General features: G+C 37.0%; 1 protein-coding gene across 2 annotated transcripts; it reads left to right on the top strand.

Annotated features, from left to right (window-relative positions):
• The first annotated feature begins 1,281 nt into the window (after nt 1–1,281).
• IFI44 (interferon induced protein 44) lies at nt 1,282–17,521 on the top strand. Of its 2 annotated transcripts, none has more exons than XM_066264964.1 (9): nt 1,282–1,368; nt 1,800–2,266; nt 7,631–7,667; nt 8,404–8,599; nt 8,781–8,927; nt 12,565–12,736; nt 14,202–14,302; nt 16,216–16,390; nt 17,264–17,521. In XM_066264964.1, the coding sequence occupies exons 2-9, from the start codon at nt 1,810–1,812 to the stop codon at nt 17,296–17,298; spliced, it is 1,320 nt and encodes a 439-aa protein (XP_066121061.1). In that variant the 5' UTR covers nt 1,282–1,368; nt 1,800–1,809; the 3' UTR covers nt 17,299–17,521. The 2 variants fall into 2 exon arrangements, with proteins under 2 accessions (XP_066121061.1, XP_066121060.1); XM_066264963.1 differs by lacking the exon at nt 1,282–1,368 and adding an exon at nt 1,543–1,629.
• Nucleotides 17,522–19,046: the final 1,525 nt, after the last annotated feature.

Below are 19,046 nucleotides of genomic sequence, written 5' to 3'. Positions count from 1 at the left end.
TTTATTGACATGAATAAATAAAATACATTTAAAGTGTTTGGCAAATGATAACCATATTATAACTTCTGGGTGTTTTTTTTTTGTGTGTGTGTGTGTGTGTGTGTGTGTGTGTGTGGAAGGTATTTTCTCTAAGTGAGAAGTGGGGAGGCAGACAGACTCCGGCATGTGCCCTAACGGGATTTACCTGGCATGACCACCAGAGGGCGATGCTTTGCCCATCTTGAGGGTTACTCTGTTGCAGCTGGAGCCATTCCAGTGTCTGAGGCAGAGGCCATGGAGCCATCCTTAGCACCTGGGGTCAACTTTTGCTCCAATGGAGCCTTGGCTGTGGGAGAGGAAGAGAGAGGTAGAGAGAAAGGAGAAGGGGATGGGTGGAGAAGCAGATGGGAGCTTCTCCTGTGTGCCCTGCCAGGAATCAAACCCGGGACTTCCACATGTCATGCCAATGCTCTACCACTGAGCCAACCGGCTGGGGTCAGATTTTTTTTTTTTTAGCTAAGTAAATAATACTCCAAATTTGCTTAAAATATTTTAAATAGATGTTGCTGTTGACTTAAAATAAACTCAAAACTTAAATTCCTCTCTGGCCCAGACAGGAAATTTGAATTTGTCAGAATCAGAAATAGGGGATTTGTGAGGACAATGGGAAACCAGAGAGGGGATGCCCAATGACATAAAAACATTTTATTTAAAATTAAACAGTAAAGGAATTATGTTAGTTCTATAAAACAATTCTGCAGGTTGAAATTAACCTATTGGACACAAGTTTGTGACCACTAACACTGTGAAGTTAGAGAAAGGGTTTTAGTTAGAGATCAACATGGTTTAGTTTACATTTTATAAACAGAGTTGATTCTGGTTGTTCTGAGAATGGATTGGAGAGAGGGCAAGCAGAAAAGCAAAGGAACAAATTAGGAGGTCATTATAACAGTTTATGTAGGATGTGTGTTGGTTTAGTATAAATTAATAGCAGAAATCAAGAGTAGTGAATGAATCTGAGATGTGTTCTGGAATTAGGATAGACAACATTTATTTATTTGTTTATTTTTGTATGTCCACACAAAATTTTTCTTAAGTCTTTAAAATGTCACTAACAAATGTAGTGAGAATTTAGTTATTTTTTTTCCATTTGACTTTGCATCTTTAAGTATTAACTTTATATGAATTTACTATCTAAAATGAACTGGATTAGTTTATGCTGGCTCGCAGAGTGAAGTTGGTGCAGTATCAAAGGGTTGGGCCACCTTGACTTTCAGTTTCCATTTCTCGAAGTTTCTGAAGCCTCTGCTATCATTACATACCTGCCTTGCTGTCCAGACAGAGAGCAGCAGCTCTCAGCTTCAGCCCTTGTACACATTCTAAATACAGGTAAGAGACCTGCTGCTTTCCACTTTTCCTAGCCACTTGTAAACAATCGTCCTTTTAAAAATCTTTTTTTTTATTAATTTTTTTTAGAGAAGAGAGAGAGTGAGTGAGAGAGAGAGAGAGAGAGAGAGAGAGAGAGAGAGAAGGGGGAGGGAGGAGCAGGAAGCATCAACTCCCATATGTACCTTGACCAGGCAAGCCCAGGGTTTTTAACCGGTGACCTCAGCATTCCAGATCAATGCTTTATCCACTGTGCCACCACAGGTCAGGCTAAAAATCTTTTTAAAAATAATAATTTAGAATGTTGCTATCTGTTCATCCTCTGTTTACACATTTTCTGTGGAATATAAATAAGGGCATAAATGCAAGCTTTGTTACAGTACATATTGTCTGATTTTCCATATTCATGTAAAATATGTTTGATTTTCCACCAGGTTGAGAAATATGGCACTGACAACTTGTTTGACGTGGATGCAAGAGAAAAGACTGCAAAACTTTTTGAAAGGAAAGCAGTTAAAACTTCTTTATATGGCTAGTGTCCATAATTTCTGTTCTAAAGATTTGCTTCAAAGATGCTGTGATCAAGGACCTACTATAACAATGATTTATACTTCTGATTGTATTATTGGGGCATATATATTAGATAATTACCAGGATAAAAAGAAAGTTCCCATCATCCTTCTTGCCTTGAAAGAGACTAATATTTTAGGATGTAAAATAAGACCATGTTTTCCATTGGTCAGAAGTCATCATGGAGAATTTCTGTATGACAAAAGTTCAAATTTTCAGATATGTCTAGAAAAAAAAAAGGTGTTTATAAGCTTAAATGTAATAGAAAAATTAGATCTGCCTCCAGATACGGACATTTCCTTTCAAGAATGTCAAGTTTTTCGATGTGAAGGTAAGTTTAACTAGATAATCTCTTCTGCATTGTTGGAGGATTTGAGCTGACCCATCTCTTTAAGGAAAAGTAGTCTTTTCACTTGTCCATACTTCCGGGTGACTCAGACTGAAATAGGGCCACAAATTGTTGGCTAAGACACAATCATGGTCAAAAGTAGCATATATAAAGATTTTTGGAGTGTGTTTGTGTAGATGAAGTGGTTGGGGGGAAGAGGAAAAGTGAAGGAAGGAGAGAGAGAAAAACAAACATTAAAGATTGTGAGGTTCTCTTGGAAAGTTACCAGAGCCTGAATTTCTCTTGGTTGGTACTGGATCCTTATGGATGCAGTTCTCATTAGATCAAACGACTGAAATTCTCTCATTTGTTTTTCTACTTAAGAACATTTAAATTGTTTCCACTATTTGTTGTTGTAAACAATGCTCCTACAATATCTTTATTCATATAACTGTGAACAAAAATACTTCTTTTGAGTAACGTCCTGGAACTGAAATTTCTGTTTAAGAGTTATATACACTTACATTTTGATAGACACTTCTCAGAAGCTTCAGATGTATACTCTATTCTCAAGAGTCTTATAGAAATGATCTTTGATACTATCAAATTTTAGAAAACTTACCAATTTGATGGTCAAAAGATGGTGTTTCTATCTCTTTTTGCTTACTCTGATCACTAATGACTCTATGTATATTGAACATTTGCATTTTTTCTAGAAAATACTTGTTTATACTTATTCATTTAAAAAAAAGGGTTCCTAGGAATATTATTCACTAAGTATTTGCATGTTCCAAAGTAAATATCTGTTGTCTTGATACTTGAATATCTATCAGATGACACCATTCTTTGGGCACATTTGATTTCAAGGATACTATAATGCTTCCATAACACTGATGTTGCTGCGGAAAACCAAAGGCCAGATTTATTTATTTATTTTTATTGTTTCCCTTTGAGTGATTTAATCTTTCTTTCTGGCTGCCCAAACATTAAAAAAAAGTTTGTTTTTTTTATTGAAGTCTAATGAATTTATTTGGATATACCATGATGCTGACCTTCTCATGTCATGTAAGTAAATTTTTAATTGAAGTATAACATATACACAGGGAAATGCACATTTGATAAGTGTACCAATGGATAGGCTTCTTCAAATTGAGCACGCTTGTGTAATCACAACTTGGATAAAGAGCTAAATTATCATCACTTCAGAAGACTCCTTTGAAACTTTTCCCAGTAACCAAAGAAAGGTTACTATATTCTGTCTCATATCAGCATTAATTAATACTTCCTGTTTTTGAATTTTATATAAATGGAATCATACTACTGACTGTGCTCTTTTGTGTTTATCCTCTTCCATTCAATATTTTTTGAAAGATTGAGTAAATGTAGGGATTGAATTATAAAATTAGACCCCTTAAAAATCAGACATCTTACCAATATCAAGTTTCACTAATTTCAGGAATAAAAGGTAATCAAAAATCTCAGAAGAGGCAGAAAGAGCACCAGGATATTATGTGTGGCTCCCAACTCCTTCTTTCCAATGTTAGACATATGATTTCTGGTTAAGAACAACAGGCAGGGTTTTTAACTAAAATTCCTGGGCTACTTTACATATTAGAGAGTAATTGGTTATGGAACATTGATATATCAATACTATTGTGTCCTCCTAAAACTCACATGTTGAAACTCCAATCCCCAATATGAATATACTTGGAGACGGATGCCTCTAAGAAAGTAATTAAGATTAAATGCGGTCGTAGGAGTGGGGTCTTAATTTGATAACATAAGCGCCCATATAAGAAAAGACACCATTGGCTTTCTCTCTAGTTTAGCTCATTCAAGAATAGGTCATGTGAGCAGACAGTGAAAAGGCAGCCACCTGCAGGCCAAGAGAAGAGATCTCAGAATGAAAGTTACATTGTTATACTTCCATCTTGGACTATTCAGCTTCTAGAGCTAAAAGAAATGAATTTGTTAGTTCAGCCAGTCAGTCTATTTTATTTTGTATAGCAGCCTGAGCAGACTAAGACAACCAGTTTACATGAGATTTTCCAGGAATACATGCTTCAGAACCATAGAATCTAAATGTACTTACTGTAAGTAATTCTTTTTTTTTTTTTTCAGGGACAGAGAGAGTCAGAGGGAGGGATAGATAGGGATAGACAGACAGGAACAGAGAGAGAGATTGATGAAAACCAATCATCAGTTTTTTGTTGTGACACCTTAGTTGTTCATTAGTTGATTGCTTTCTCATATGTGCCTTGACCACGGGCCTTCAGCAGACCGAGTGACCCCTTGCTCGAGCCAGTGACCTTGGGTCCAAGCTGGTGAGCTTTTTTTTTTTCCCCTCAAGCCAGATGAGCCTGCGCTCAAGCTGGCAACCTCAGGGTCTCGAACCTGGTTCCCCGGCATCCCAGTACGACGCTCTATCTATGGCGCCACCACCTGGTCAGGCTGTAAGTAATTCTTAAACAGGGGCGACCTGTTAAGGACTTCAAGAGATAAATACTGTCCTGCAGCAAATATCATTTGTCTATTTACCAGGAGATAAGATTATTAGTATATTTGTAAGGAAATTATTCAACAGACTGTTTCACTTTTCTTTCTTTCCTTGATAGTGTTACTTGGTGAAATGAGTCAATGTATCACAGTATTCACTTTTATCTCCCTAGTGATTCATCCATATTATTGTATGTAGCAGTAATTTGTTCTTTTTCATTTTCATATAGTATTCTATTGTAATGATTCTATGACACTTCAAAAAAAATCAAATCACTATTGGTGGACATTTGGATTTTTAGTTTAAGGCTGTTATAAATAATACTGCTATAAATACTCTTTAACATGTCCTTCAGTTTACATATATACATAGTTTTTAAAGAATATAAGCATGAAATTGCTGGATCAAAGAGTATGTGAATGTTCAGCTTCAGAAGACAGTGACAAGGTTTTCCAACATAGTCATACCAATTTCCACTGCCACAAGCAGTGCATGAGAGTTTCTATAACTTTCAATCTTCTCCAGTTCTATGTATTATTGGTTTTATAATAAGTAACCAATCTGAATTTTTGTGAATTTTTTTTGATTAAACTAGTTAGCATTTTATGTGTTTTATCTTATTTTATTTTTTAAGGTAAGAGGAAGATAGTGAGGCAGACTCTTTTTCTTTTTTGCATTTTTCCGAAGCTGGAAACGGGGAGACAGTCAGACAGACTCCCGCATGCACCCAACCGGATCCACCCAGCATGTCCACCAGGGGGTGATGCTATGCCCATCTGGGGCATCGCTCTGTTGCATTCAGAGCCATTCTAGCACCTGAGGCAGAGGCCACAGAGCTCAGCGCTCGGTCCATCTTTGCTCCAATGGAGCCTCGGCTGCGGGAGGGGAAGAGAGAGACAGAAAGGAAGGAGAGGGGGAGGGGTGAAGAAGCAGATGGGCGCTTCTCCTGTGTGCCCTGGCCAGGAATCAAACCGGGGACTCCTGCATGCCAGGCCGACGCTCTACCACTGAGCCAACCGGCCAGGACCATGAGACAGACTCTTACATGCACCCTGACAAGGATCCCCCTAGCAATCCCATCTGGAACCGATGCTCCAGTACTTAGCTATTTTTAGTGCCTGGGGCCGATGTACCCTAATGGAGCTCTTCTCAGTACCTGGGGCTAGGCTCAAACCAATTGTAACACTGGCTACCAGAGGGGAAAGGGGAAAGGGAGAGAGGAGAAGCAGATGATTGTTTTTCTTGTGTGCCCTGACTGGGAATCAAATCCGGGATGTTCATATGCCAGGCCTAAGCTCTACCCACTGAGCCTCTGGCAAGGGCCTTTTTATGTTTAAAATAATCAATTTCTATATTAATATATCCTTTTTTGATTTCTAAAATTGGTCTTTGTTCTTTTTTGTATTGATTCTTCTTACATTTTTTAATTTGTGTCTTTTTTCTTTCTATTTTCAAGACTTTTCTTCTTTCTTATTATTAATGAAATGTACTTTTATCATATGGTTAATATAAGTGTTATATTATTATTTTTTACATATAACTGCTATTATGGTATTTTGTTTCCTTTGTATGTTAAAGTTATTTAACAGAATGCTTTTAAATTTCCAAGATCTTGATTTTTGTTTGTTTACACCCATTCTTTTCTAGTTTTATTATACTGTAGTCATTGAATGCAGTCTTTACTACTTCTATTTTGGGTAATTTAAAGAGGCTTTCTTTATAACCATACATATAGCTAGCAATACTTTTAAATTATGTTCCTCACAGTATGCCTTTTTCTTCTTAAAGAGAATTGCCAGCACAATTACACCTAATTCTTTCTATTTTAAATCCAATATAAAAGATATCCCTTCTTAAGCAACAAAATAATTCTAGGCCTGAGTCTTACTGGTCTAAATGAGGTCCTCAACCTACCTCTGAACCACTCATTTTGCTCTTACTGGAAAAGCACAAGTCCTACATACACTTCTTTTTAAAAAAATTTTTTTTAAAGAATTTATTTTAGTGAGAGGAGGGCAGGCAGAGAGACAAACTCCCACATGTGCCCTGACGGGGATCCACCTGGCAAACCCACTAAGGGGTAATACTCTGACCTTCTGGGACCGCTGGTCCATTGCTCAGCAGCCTAGCCATTTTTTTAATGCCTGAGGCAGGGGCCATGTAGCCATTCTCAGCGCCTATGGCCAACTGGCTTGAACTAATTAAGACATGGCTGAGGGAGAGAAAAAGAGAGAGAGAGAAAGAGAGGGGAGGGGGAAGAGTGGAGAAGCAGATGGTAGCCTCTCCTGTGTGCCATGACCAGGAATCAAACACAGGATATCCACCAGCCAGCCAACCACTGAGCCAATGAGTCAGGGCCTACATACACTTCGGAAGCCAGGAATAAAATCAATTGGACTATAAAATACAGAAGCCCCAATTATTGACAATAATTTTTTGCGAAAAAAGTCTGATGCCTATGGTCTTTTTCATTCTGTGTCTCTGCACTATTATACCTTTCAGACCTGTTTGCCTATGGACAGGAGGAAAGAGCACTCCCAGTCCTTCCTTGCCTGTCCATGCCTCTAGATCTAGCTTTTCTGATTCAGAAAGGACCCCAGCCATCATTTTCCACTTTGGAATGAGCCACACATGACTGTTGAGTAACTGGATGAGAAAAGATCGGCTGACACCACTGTCTTGCAGTTCTCACCTTGTTTCTAGCCTCTTTAAATGAGGTGACGTTAAGGATATCTGCCGTATTTTTTCTCCATACATTTTTCACTATATTGCTATTTTGGTATTTTCTCCTTGTGAATTCACTGACATTCATTCAGTCAGTCAATCATTCGTCAACTTGTAATCTTTACTACCCTTTGATTTTTCCTTAGATTTGTTGGACACAAGGAAGATGACAGGAGTCAATGAGTAAGTCAGTGTTTTAAATGTTCTATTATTCTGGTTATTATCTTAAACTTATTTTATTATAGGTTCTTTTAATAAAATTGGTAGCACAAATTATGACAGATAACTTATGGAGCATCAAGAACAAACTATAACTATATCTATACTCATGAAAGCATTTGGCAATAGTAATGGTAAAACAAAAAGAACACTGATTAGAATAAAGAAAATTTTAATGTTTTTATATGCTTGAAGGAAAATAGTTATTTGCCTGTATGTCTACATTTTTGCTAAGAATTCTTGCAGTTATAATGTCAGCTTCTTTAGGTATTTGCTTTGGAAGAAGTGGTTGGCAGGAAGGAAATACTTATTATGAACTTCAAAAACATGTTAAGAATGATCTCCTTCCATAAACTTTGAAAGTCACATATTATTTTGTGGTTTTTGATATTCATTATTGATCATTTATCTTCATGTTTAACATAACTGATATTTATTTTTAGGTATCTATGGTCTGGTTGCTTAAATCTGAAAGATTTTTATGTCTGATTGGCCTTATTTAAAAGTAATTTTTTTGCCTTTCCTTCTTTTACAGTAAAATTTGAGGTAGAATCGTTTCATGCCTTCTTATATGAGAAGACAAGTTGATAATCAAAATTAAATTAGAAACTATAAGAGAAGAAAATGAATTCAAGGAAAATTTATAATAATGTCATGTGATCTAATTTCAGTCAACTATTAAAATTATCTTGTCTAACAGGCTCAGGGAGAGCTTATTATCTGCCGTTAGAACTTATAAACCATATAGAGACCTGGTTCGCCAAGTACGAATTCTGCTACTGGGTCCAATTGGAGCTGGGAAGTCTAGTTTTTTCAACTCAGTGAAGTCTGCCTTTCATGGCCATGTAACCCACCAGGCCGTGGTGGGCTCTAGCAGAACTGGGATGTCTAAGCAGGTGAGTCCATTGTAGGTCGCTCAGCCTTTGTTTCTTTGTTCAAGTTAGACTTGAAAAGTTATTTTTTCTGATCAACTTCATTACATGTACACTTCATCTCAGTTTATGTATGTATATTTATACAAAATATATTTATGTATTTAAAAAATGAATCTTAACGTTTCCTTTTTTCCCTCTGCAGTATAGGACATATTCCATCAAAGATGGAAAGGATGGTAACCCCTTGCCCTTTATTCTGTGTGACTCAATGGGGCTGAGTGAGGAAGGAGGGCTGTGCATGGAGGATCTACTCTACATCTTGAAAGGTCACATTTCCGACAGATACCAGGTAAAATTTGGCTAATTATTGAGGAATTATAATTTATATTTAAAATATTTATTTTTGCCCATTATTGAGAACATAAGATTCTAGTTTAGTACTTCAGCATTTATTTTCTTAAACTATACTTGTTCAAGATCCTTTGTTTCTTTTTGATATTTTACTGTACAAAGAATTAATTAAAACAACTAAAGGTCTCTTTTGTCATAGCTGTCATAAGAACTCTGAATATTGTTACACATTCTATTGTTTTTGGCTATGTGGAACAGAAATTCAACACATCAACTTACACAGGTAATTTTTCTAGGTAATGGGAAGCCTGGATGTTGTCAGCTTTGGGCCAGTTTGTCAGCTCTTTTTTTGTATTTTTCTGAAGCTGGAAACGGGGAGAGACAATCAGACAGACTCCCGCATGCGCCTGACAGGGATCCACCCAGCACGCCCACCAGGGGCGATGCTTTGCCCACCAGGGGGCGATGCTCTGCCCCTCCGGGGCATTGCTCCACCGCAACCAGAGCCACTCTAGCGCCTGGGGCAGAGGCCAAGGAGCCATCCCAGCGCCGGGGCCATCTTTGCTCCAATGGAGCCTCGGCTGCGGGAGGGGAAGAGAGAGACAGAGAGGAAGGTGGGGGGGTGGAGAAGCAAATGGGCGCTTCTCCTATGTGCCCTGGCTGGGAATCGAACCCGGGTGCCCCGCACGCCAGGCCGATGCTCTACCGCTGAGCCAACCGGCCAGGGCCTTTTTTTAATTCATTTTTTAGAGAGGAGAGGGAGAGACAGAGAGAGAGAAGGGGGGAGGAGCTGGAAGCATCAACTCCCATATGTGCCTTGACCAGGCAAGCCCAGGGTTTTGAACCGGCAACCTCAGCATTTCCAGGTCGACCCTTTATCCACTGCACCACCACAGGTCAGGCTGTCAGCTCTTTGAGGTTATCAATTTCAAAGATCCTTCCAAAATTCATATTTTGAAACCCTAGTCCACAATGTATTAGGAGATGGGGCCTTTGCGAGGTGATTAAGTTAAAAGGATGAAGCCCTCATAAATGGAATTAGTGCCCTTTTAAGAAGAGAGATGAGAGAGATGATCTATCTCTCAGTCACATGAGGCCACAATAAAAAGGTGCCTGTCTAAAACTAGGAAGGAGATTCTCACTAGATATCAAATCTAGTCAGCACCTTGATCTTGAACTTCTTAACCTCCAGAGCTATAAAAAAAAATAAGTGTTTGTTGTTTAAGCCATGCAATATTGTAATTTGTTAGAGCAGCCTTAAGCTGACTAAGACATCCTCCTCCTCTCAAGATGTTCATGCTGACCACTGTTAGTGTTCCAGGCAAGAAGAAAGGGGAGATTAAAGAGAAGAGCAGTCTGACTGGTTTTTTTTTTAAACTTTCTAAACCTTGTGGTAAATATTTAGATCTTGATTATTCATTAATTTACTTAGTTCCAAGTGATTAGTCAATTGTGCCAACATCTTTCATTGAACACCTTTTTTATCTTTTTCCTACCAAATATAAAGATTGGTTTTTGTATTCTCTAGTTTGTTTTATTGACATATTAAAATATTTTTATTATAGTCATTATCATATTATTTAATTGTTTTAGTTACCACAGTAATCAATTATATATTGACAACTCACTGGATAAATACTCAATATTTATTTCTTACACTTGTTTTTCTTGACCATTTTCACACATATACTTTTCCAAGTGAATGTGTTTTTATCTGATATGATTGTGTTTGTGTTTCATTTGTCTGTCCTTTGATTGGAATTCCATTAAAATTTAATATTGAAAGGTGATTTTTTTTTCATCTTACATATCCAGTGTTCCTATTCAGAAATACAGTGTGTTTTACTTTTATATTCATATGAGTTTCTTTTATTTTTTAGTGTAAAGCTATCATAAAGAAGTAGTTAAGCTTATTTTTAAAAATTCTTTTTTTAAACAAAAATCCTTATTATGGAGAATTTTAAACTCTTGTTAAAGTAGACAGAATAATTTATTGAATTCCCATTTACACAGCTTCAACAATTCCTGACTCATAGCAAATCTCTTTTCATCATGTCTACCCACTTTCTCCTCTCTTGTATTATTTGGAAGCAAGTTTAAAAAATTATAACATTTCATCCATAAATAAATATATATTTATATATGTAGGAACATGTATATTTTTTATTAAACATAACATGAAACACTTAACATCTGGATTATCCCTTAGTTGTTTCTTTCTTTCTTCTTCTTTTTTTATTTTGACAGAGACAGAGAGAGAGTCAGAGAAAAGAACAGATAGGGATAGACAGGAAAGGAGAGAGATGAGAAGCATCAGTTCCTCACTGTGGCATCTTAGTTGTTCATTGATTGCTTTCTCATATGTATCTTGACCTGGGGGCTAGAGCAGACAGAGTGAGCCCTTGCTCAAGCCAGTGACCTTGGGCTCAAGCTGGTGAGCTGTGCTCAAACTAGATGAGCCTGCGCTCAAGCTGGCGACCCTGGGATTTTGAACCTGGGTCCTCTGTGTCCCAGTTTGATGCTCTATCCACTGCGACACCACCTGGTCAGGCAAAATGCAGGAATAAATAGTTTTTATTTAATCTCTTTTATCTTGTATTTATATCTGCCTCATCCAAACAGAGAATCTCTAGTCTCAAGAACACCAGAGATGACAAAATATATCACAACTCATTCACTTTATTTCACATAATATTTATTGTAATCTCAGAATAAAATATCTAACACTACCATAAACAACCTAATCATAGTTATATTTAATATTAGTAGAATAGAAATAAACACAATAAAAATTGGAAGAAATTTAGCATAATTTTTATATGGTACTTAAGACATATTATGCAGTAGAAGTATACAAATTACTGTGTTTTAAAGTCAATCAGAAATAGTTTCTGTTTGTGTATATATGATACCAATTGGATACAAAACTTCATTTGTTTAATTCAATTTAAAGATTGATTTTTCAATTTAATTTTTATATTTATGATTATCATTTATATGGTTCTAAAGTCAAATCTACAAAATAATTTCTGTTCAAAGAATCTATCTTTTTTATCTGCCTCTTCAAATACATTTCTCCTCTCTTTCATTAATAAGTAACCATATAAAAATTTAAGATTTATTTTTCTTTTTTAATATATTAGAAAATACTTATAGATTTGTGGTTTTTTTCTTTTTAAGAGAAGTGACAGAATGCTATATGTTATTGATGTAACAGATTCCCAGTAGAGAGTTTGTTAATTGAAGAATAAATGCATGGCATTTTGTACCACTTCCACCTTTGCATTCTGCGTGATGACAGCAGATTTCTTTCTGAATGCTTTCACTTCCATCATTGCCCACATCACATTGCTTCTTCTGTTTAGAACACTTTCTAACATATTCTTATTTCATTATTCAGATTAACTCACCTATATTTTTAGCTCTATATTGCATGTCTCTTCTTTACAAAAACTTTTCCTATGTTGAAGGACTAATGGCTACTTGCATAATTACTGTCTTCTCTCCAAGATTCTTAGCCTTATAATAGTAGAGACTTGTTGGTGTTCACTGTTTTATTCACCTGCACAGTGCCTGATAGATTGTATGTGCTTATAGATATTTGTTGAATTAATATGTTCATGTTTACCTTACAGTTTAATTTCATGAAACCAATCACACAAGGTCATGGTGACTATATTGACTTCCCATTGCTGGGGAACAGAATCCATTGTGTGACATTTGTGTTTGATGTCAACTCTGTTGAAAACCTCTCTTATGAGATGTTAGCAAAGATCAAAAGAATTCGAAGGGAGTTGATAAAGTGTGGTGAGTCTCATTCTACTTTACTTATAAGGGTAATTGATTAGACTGCATTATAGAATGGTTTTTGAACAGGATGAAAAACTTAAGAAAAGTGCATGTTTGGATCTTCCCTGGCCCATCAGTGTGATTTATTCAAATCAAGCACTCATTAACCGTATGTCTTTGTATAATCATTTAAACATTATATTCCTCAATTTCTTTTTTTTTTTTTTTTTTTTTTAATTTTTCTGAAGCTGGAAACAGGGAGAGACATTCAGACAGACTCCCGCATGCGCCCGACCGGGATCCACCCGGCACGCCCACCAGGGGCGGTGCTCTGCCCCCCAGGGGGCGATGCTCTGCCCATCCTGGGCGTCGCCATATTGCGACCAGAGCCACTCTAGCGCCTGAGGCAGAGGCCACAGAGCCATCCCCAGCGCCCGGGCCATCTTTGCTCCAATGGAGCCTCAGCTGCGGGAGGGGAAGAGAGAGACAGAGAGGAAAGCGCGGCGGAGGGGTGGAGAAGCAAATGGGCGCTTCTCCTATGTGCCCTGGCCGGGAATCGAACCCGGGTCCTCCGCACGCTAGGCCGACCGGCCAGGGCCCCCTCAATTTCTTAATCTACAAAATTAGTATAATAATGACACCCACCTCAGAGATTTGGTGTAAGAATTAAACAAATGAATATATATAAAGATTTTAGCACAGTCCTCACTAGTTGTTTCACTGCATATTAGCATGCAGTTATTTACTGAGAGTCTTAGACTTCATCTTGGGCCTTAAAAGATTAGAAAAAGAAAAAGAACATTTTAGTAAGAAAAAGAAGCAAGGAAGTAAAATGTTTGGTAAAAAGAGGTAACATGAAGGCTTTGGAGAAGGCAAACAGGATTAGAGAATTAAGGTATCCCACACTGGCTTTTCTTGGCCCTATTATCCATTCTGTTTGGGAAAGAGCCAGGTTATCACAACTTTGATGAAGTTAGAAGCTGGTATTGATGGACTTACTTGCTCACTGAAATTTTAAAGTTTGCAAAGGTGGTGTGCAGGAAGGTGCCTGCTAACATTGCGACATAGGACCAGTTTATTTCTAATATTTCAACATAATCTGTTTCCTTGAGTCCCCTTCTTGCCCATCTTGTTGATTAGAGCCCTTTTGTCTTTTCTGTAGTCTCCTTAAAAACACAACTGTTGTAAAGGATATAAAATCAATCAGAAATATTGTAGCATAAACTTTAGTTATGTCTTCCGAGAAGCGGTTTCATTTAAAACATTTCTTACCATGGAAAGCAATAAAAGGGACTTCCTATATCAGAAAAATTTCAGGTACCAATAAATAGTTCAGGAGTACTTTTCTTGTGGGGATAGAGGAAATATCCGAATCGCTAAAATGGTCCCATAGATAGTCTATTGCATAATTGATAGCTGATTAATTGAAAAAATACTGATGCTGCCTATAATAATAAAAACAATATTTATCTATTTGACATAGGTGTGGTACATGTGGTTTTGCTCACCTGTGTGGATACCATGGATCTGATTAAGAGAGAAGACCTTATAGACATATATAAATGTATGCCTGTGAAGCTCAAGGTAATGAATGATATTCTTTGTGAACACATTTCTTGCTATGTCATTATAATCACATGATATTACTGTGTATAGAATAAAAATAGATATTTGTAAAGTCTAGGAATTTTTGAAACAATTGCTTGAATAATTTAGACTTATTTCCCAAGGTTTAAATATTTATTTATCCTTACATTGTCACACATAATTCCATTTATTACAATTTAATTTAATTAGGTTCAATTCAATACATATTTTTTGATTACTTTTAAAGATTGAGACAGTGTGATAGCTTCTGATCAGGCACACAGATAATTAAAATAATTCCCCTGTACTAAAAAGTTTACAACTTTATAGGTGGAGGTGAGGGGATAAGGGAATTAGATAAGAAAAAGTTTACAAATTACAATATGATTGTGTATAATACATATCATAAAATGATTAAAAATAAAATGCTTTCAAAGTTTAGAGGAAGAAAATATTGTGCAAAGTCATAGGGGAAGATTTTACTACTGGGTGGTTTTAGAAAATGGCTCTTACAGTAGGGGAGTATTTCCAGAAGTGAGGAGAAAAAAAAAAAAAACAGGGGAAAAAGCCAGGCCATGAGCACAGCATAAGTGAATACATCAGCATAGGAAAAAGCAGCCTTTCAGGAAGCATGGAGCTATCCAGTTTAGTGGAGGGTGATTATTTATAGGGAAAGAGAAAGTGAGAAAGTAATGTGTGCATGAGGTGATTTTACTTAATCAGGTGCATTATGGAAGAATCATATCAACTTTTTGAAAGAGTAGTGATATGACCAAATTCAGCTTCACAAAAATTAATCTGGCTCCTGTGTGAAGAACAGATTAATGTGAAAAGGAACATGGGGTTAGGAGAATATAATGACAACTAATAATGGTTGAGCATTGAATACATGATGTTTTCTCTTTTTTTTTTTGTTACAGAGACAGAGAAAGAGACAGAGAGGGACAAATAGGGACAGACAGGCAGGAAGAGGGAGAGATAAGAAGCATTAATTCTTTGTTGTGGCTCCTTAGTCTCCTTAGTTGATCATTGATTGCTTTACATATATGCCTTGACCGTGGGGTTATAGCAGAGTAAGTGACCCCTTGCTCAAGCCAGAGTCCTTGGGCTCAAGCCAGCAACCTTGAGCTCAAGCCAGCAATCATGGGGTCAGGTCTGTGATTCCACGCTCAAGCCAGAGACCCTGCGCACAAGCTGGTGAGCCCCTGCTCAAGCTGGATAAGCCAGAACTCAAAACAGAGACCTCGGGGCTTCGAACCAGGGACCTTAGTATCCCAGGTTGATGGCTCTATCCACTGTGTCACTGCCTGGTCAAGCTGTGATAAGTTTCCTTATTCAATACTTAAAACACTCTTATGAGATGGGTATTGTCCTTACTATATTTTATAGACACAAAAGCAAACAGAGTAAAGCATTTGACAATGTTTATTGACAGTGCTAAGAAGTGACAGAGCCCTATACTGATCCCAACCAGCCTGTTTGCACAGATAAACCAGTCTAAGCAAGAATTAAATATGAGCACTGTGCACCTGAAACTAATATAAAATAATATTGAATGTCAATTGTAATTAAAGAAATAAACTTTAAAAAAGGAATTAAACATCAGCTTTAAACTAGTAAAATCGACTTACGTGTCGACTAAGAGTAACTTCTAAAAGGAAACTGAGGGTAATTATGGACTTTATAAAGGTATTAAAAATACTTCAGCTTCATTTTTAATTCATATTTAATCTGTTATGAGTATTCTAAATGAAAATTAGCAGTGATGTTAGAGCTTGACTTGTGAAGTTCTTTTAAGGAGTACCTATGGGCTAGAGCTCTATCTTTATTAGTACTTTTATAGTTTATATTGATATTAAACAGTGTTTTTTACTCTTTTGAGATTCTGAGTTTTAATTTCTGTATTGCAGATAGAGGCAGTCCACAAAAAACTTGGAGTTGCTCTTTCTGACATCTTTGTGGTCAGTAATTACGTCTCAGAGTGGGACCTGGACCCTTTAAAGGATGTCCTTGTCCTCTCTGCACTGAGACAGATGCTGTTGGCTGCAGATGACTTCTTAGAGGATTTGCCTCTTAAGGAAGCAGGTAGATGCATTTGGTGGCATAGAGACATGAAGACATCAGCATTGTGGCTACTTCCTGCTTGGATTTATTGAATTCATGGCCATTCTCTGGGTTTCTCTGAGTTGCTTCCCTGTATATAATCCTGATTTTTAACCCATTGGCGGGTTTTTTTCTCTCACCTTTCCTGATCCCCCCGCATCTACCCACGGTACAACCTAAAGGTTTTGCACTAGTTCTTTTCCACCTGTCTTGTTTTAAGATGAAATTTTTGAAATGATGCTCCTCTATCATTTCCTGAACATTACAAGCTGCATCTCTGCCCTCATCTCTTAAAATGTGCTTCTTTGCTTGGGACCTAGAACTGGATTGGATCAGCATTGTTCCTGATTAGATGTGATCTTTGGTTATTTGGCCCTTGTTTGAGACCTTATACTTCGATTTTTTTTTTTTTTTTTACTTGACTGTTTGAGTCCTTCTCGATGCAGTGTGGCCAGTGCTGGGGAGAGGTATGTGCTTTTCATATGCATGCCTCAGACTTGAGCACCGTGTGTATTCTCTGTTACCAACCTGTGGACAATACATACTGCACTGTTCCAATAAAAAATCAGATAGAAGTCAGTTTATATTCAAACCTGATTTTAGTTTGTGAGGAATGAAATTAGAATATCATGTCCTCTAGTTCTCTAACAAACTACTGGGAAACTCTCATACTTATTTTCCATCCTGACTGTGCCATCTTGGCTTCTCCATTTCTTCTCTCCTCATGGTGCATGTGCTCTCCCAAAGTCAAGATCAGCTCAGACCTGGGGGATGGGCTGAAGCCAGTGTTCCTCTTCCTTCTGGTTGCTTTTCCTCAAATGATCCATTAACAATATTTTGTTTCTTTTTTCTCAGATACCCAGTGTGCAAAAGAAAAAGTGAGTGTGTGAACCCTTCACATTCTAACCAGTTTTATCTCATCAGAGAAGAGTAAAAATTGAGAAGTGAGAAAACAGGGTGTGTTTTACTTATGGCTGGGATGAAGATGCACAAAAAAAATATAATACCTATGAATAAATTGGAACAGCAGGATTTAAAGATTACAATAAACAATCATAATTTTTTGGATGTATGTTTTGTACTTGTGAAAAATTAAAGCTTTTTCTTATAAAACCTGGCTGTGTGTGTGTGTGTGATTTTGGAAAAAATTTATTTTAATTTGATGTCACATCTTTTGATCTTTACCCATGCCATCTTAATTTTGACTTCTTTAATTTCTAAAGTGCTTGATTTTTTCTCTTTTTGTCCCAAACTAATGTTTTATTCTTTAACCTAGAGACATTTCTTTTTTTGTCTAGTATACAAACCCCTTTTTAGGATGTGGCTATTAATATTAATGAGTTCCCTAAGACTAAAACTGAGAGAAACTATAGTCTGATTGCTCTGTCAATTATAACTATTTTAGTTTTAGGTGACACAACTCAACCTGAACTACATAAATATAAAATTTAAAAAGGAGGCATATAAAATTAGATGAAGTGATGGAACCAGAGAGATGTCTGGGATTGATTTGAACTAGCCTCAGAGATGGTGGACTCTAGGGATTCAAAAGCTATTCTCTCGCAAAATTAAACAGAAAAGATTATTCAAGCAGTAATTGAGTTTAGTTGAGAATAATTGAGTATATGTAAATCATGGCAAACCATAGACAAGTCTGAGGAGACAAAAGAGGTCAACTTTTATGAGGTTTTAAGAGAAAACTGGGGAGATGTGGTGATTTCTTATTGCCGGCTGGCATTAGGCTGACTGCAGTTGCTGGGGACAAGAGATGGGCTGCTGCCATTATGGAGGCAAACAGGGAGAGATCTTCTGTCCTCCTCTTGATTGTGTAAGTTTCAGGAGCTGGTTACATACGCAACAAAGGGTAAGTGCAGGAGAGCTCTCCCTTCATGGTTTTCCAAATTCATTTTGAATGACAGCTCCTTTATTTTTACAGTTCTCTTTTTTTTATCAAGATCTTCTTTGAAAGCATTGCTGATCAAGAGTGAGGTCTGTATTCAGCAGTTTTGTTCGTTGGTGCCAGGAAGGACCTTTCCTAGTTCCAGGAAAAGTACACAGTGATTGCAAACCATGTAAGGCTACATTTGAGTAACAAGGAAGGCAGAAGAGGGAATTCTCAGGCATTTCCCACTCAAAGTTTATATCCTGTAAGTATCAGAGATCATCTTGAAGTGTTGGGCCAACACAGTCTTACTCAGTGCACTGTTTCTACAAGGATTTAATAAGCAACAGGCACAGAGTTTAAAATTATTAAAAAAAAATAATAGAGCAGAATAATAGATCCCATCTGTAAAATCATCCTAAACCAGGAGCCCAAACCTGAAGGTAACCAGCTAAATAGATTAAAAGACCAGGAATCATCAGCTAAAGATTTTTGCAACCAGTGGGCTTGTTGTCCAATTTTACGTAGTTAAGTTTCTACTTTCCCAGAGGAATTTATCCAAGTGCAACAGGTAGTGTTTGCCATTGCACATATGCCTCCTTAGTAAATAATCAAGAGCTATTTTATTGTTTAAAACAACTTTGGTTAAGAAATTGTCAGGGATTGTGTTGGTGGTGAAATTGGCAAGTTTTTCTAGTGTCAGAGAAAGATTTATGGTCAATATATTCATGGGTATGTACATCAACAAGAAGATCA

The sequence above is a fragment of the Saccopteryx bilineata genome, chromosome 3 (genome assembly GCF_036850765.1).
Source record: "Saccopteryx bilineata isolate mSacBil1 chromosome 3, mSacBil1_pri_phased_curated, whole genome shotgun sequence".
Taxonomy (NCBI): domain Eukaryota; kingdom Metazoa; phylum Chordata; class Mammalia; order Chiroptera; family Emballonuridae; genus Saccopteryx; species Saccopteryx bilineata.
This window is presented reverse-complemented; position numbering and strand designations above follow the sequence as displayed.

Excerpts from the sequence above, each read along its gene's own strand:
- IFI44 (XM_066264963.1), top strand. The coding sequence starts at position 1,604 with ATGCTTTATCCACTGTGCCACCACAG. Across the intron at positions 8,600-8,780 it reads GAACTGGGATGTCTAAGCAG|TATAGGACATATTCCATCAA; the intron begins GTGAGTCCATTG and ends TTCCCTCTGCAG. Across the intron at positions 16,391-17,263 it reads TTTGCCTCTTAAGGAAGCAG|ATACCCAGTGTGCAAAAGAA; the intron begins GTAGATGCATTT and ends CTTTTTTCTCAG.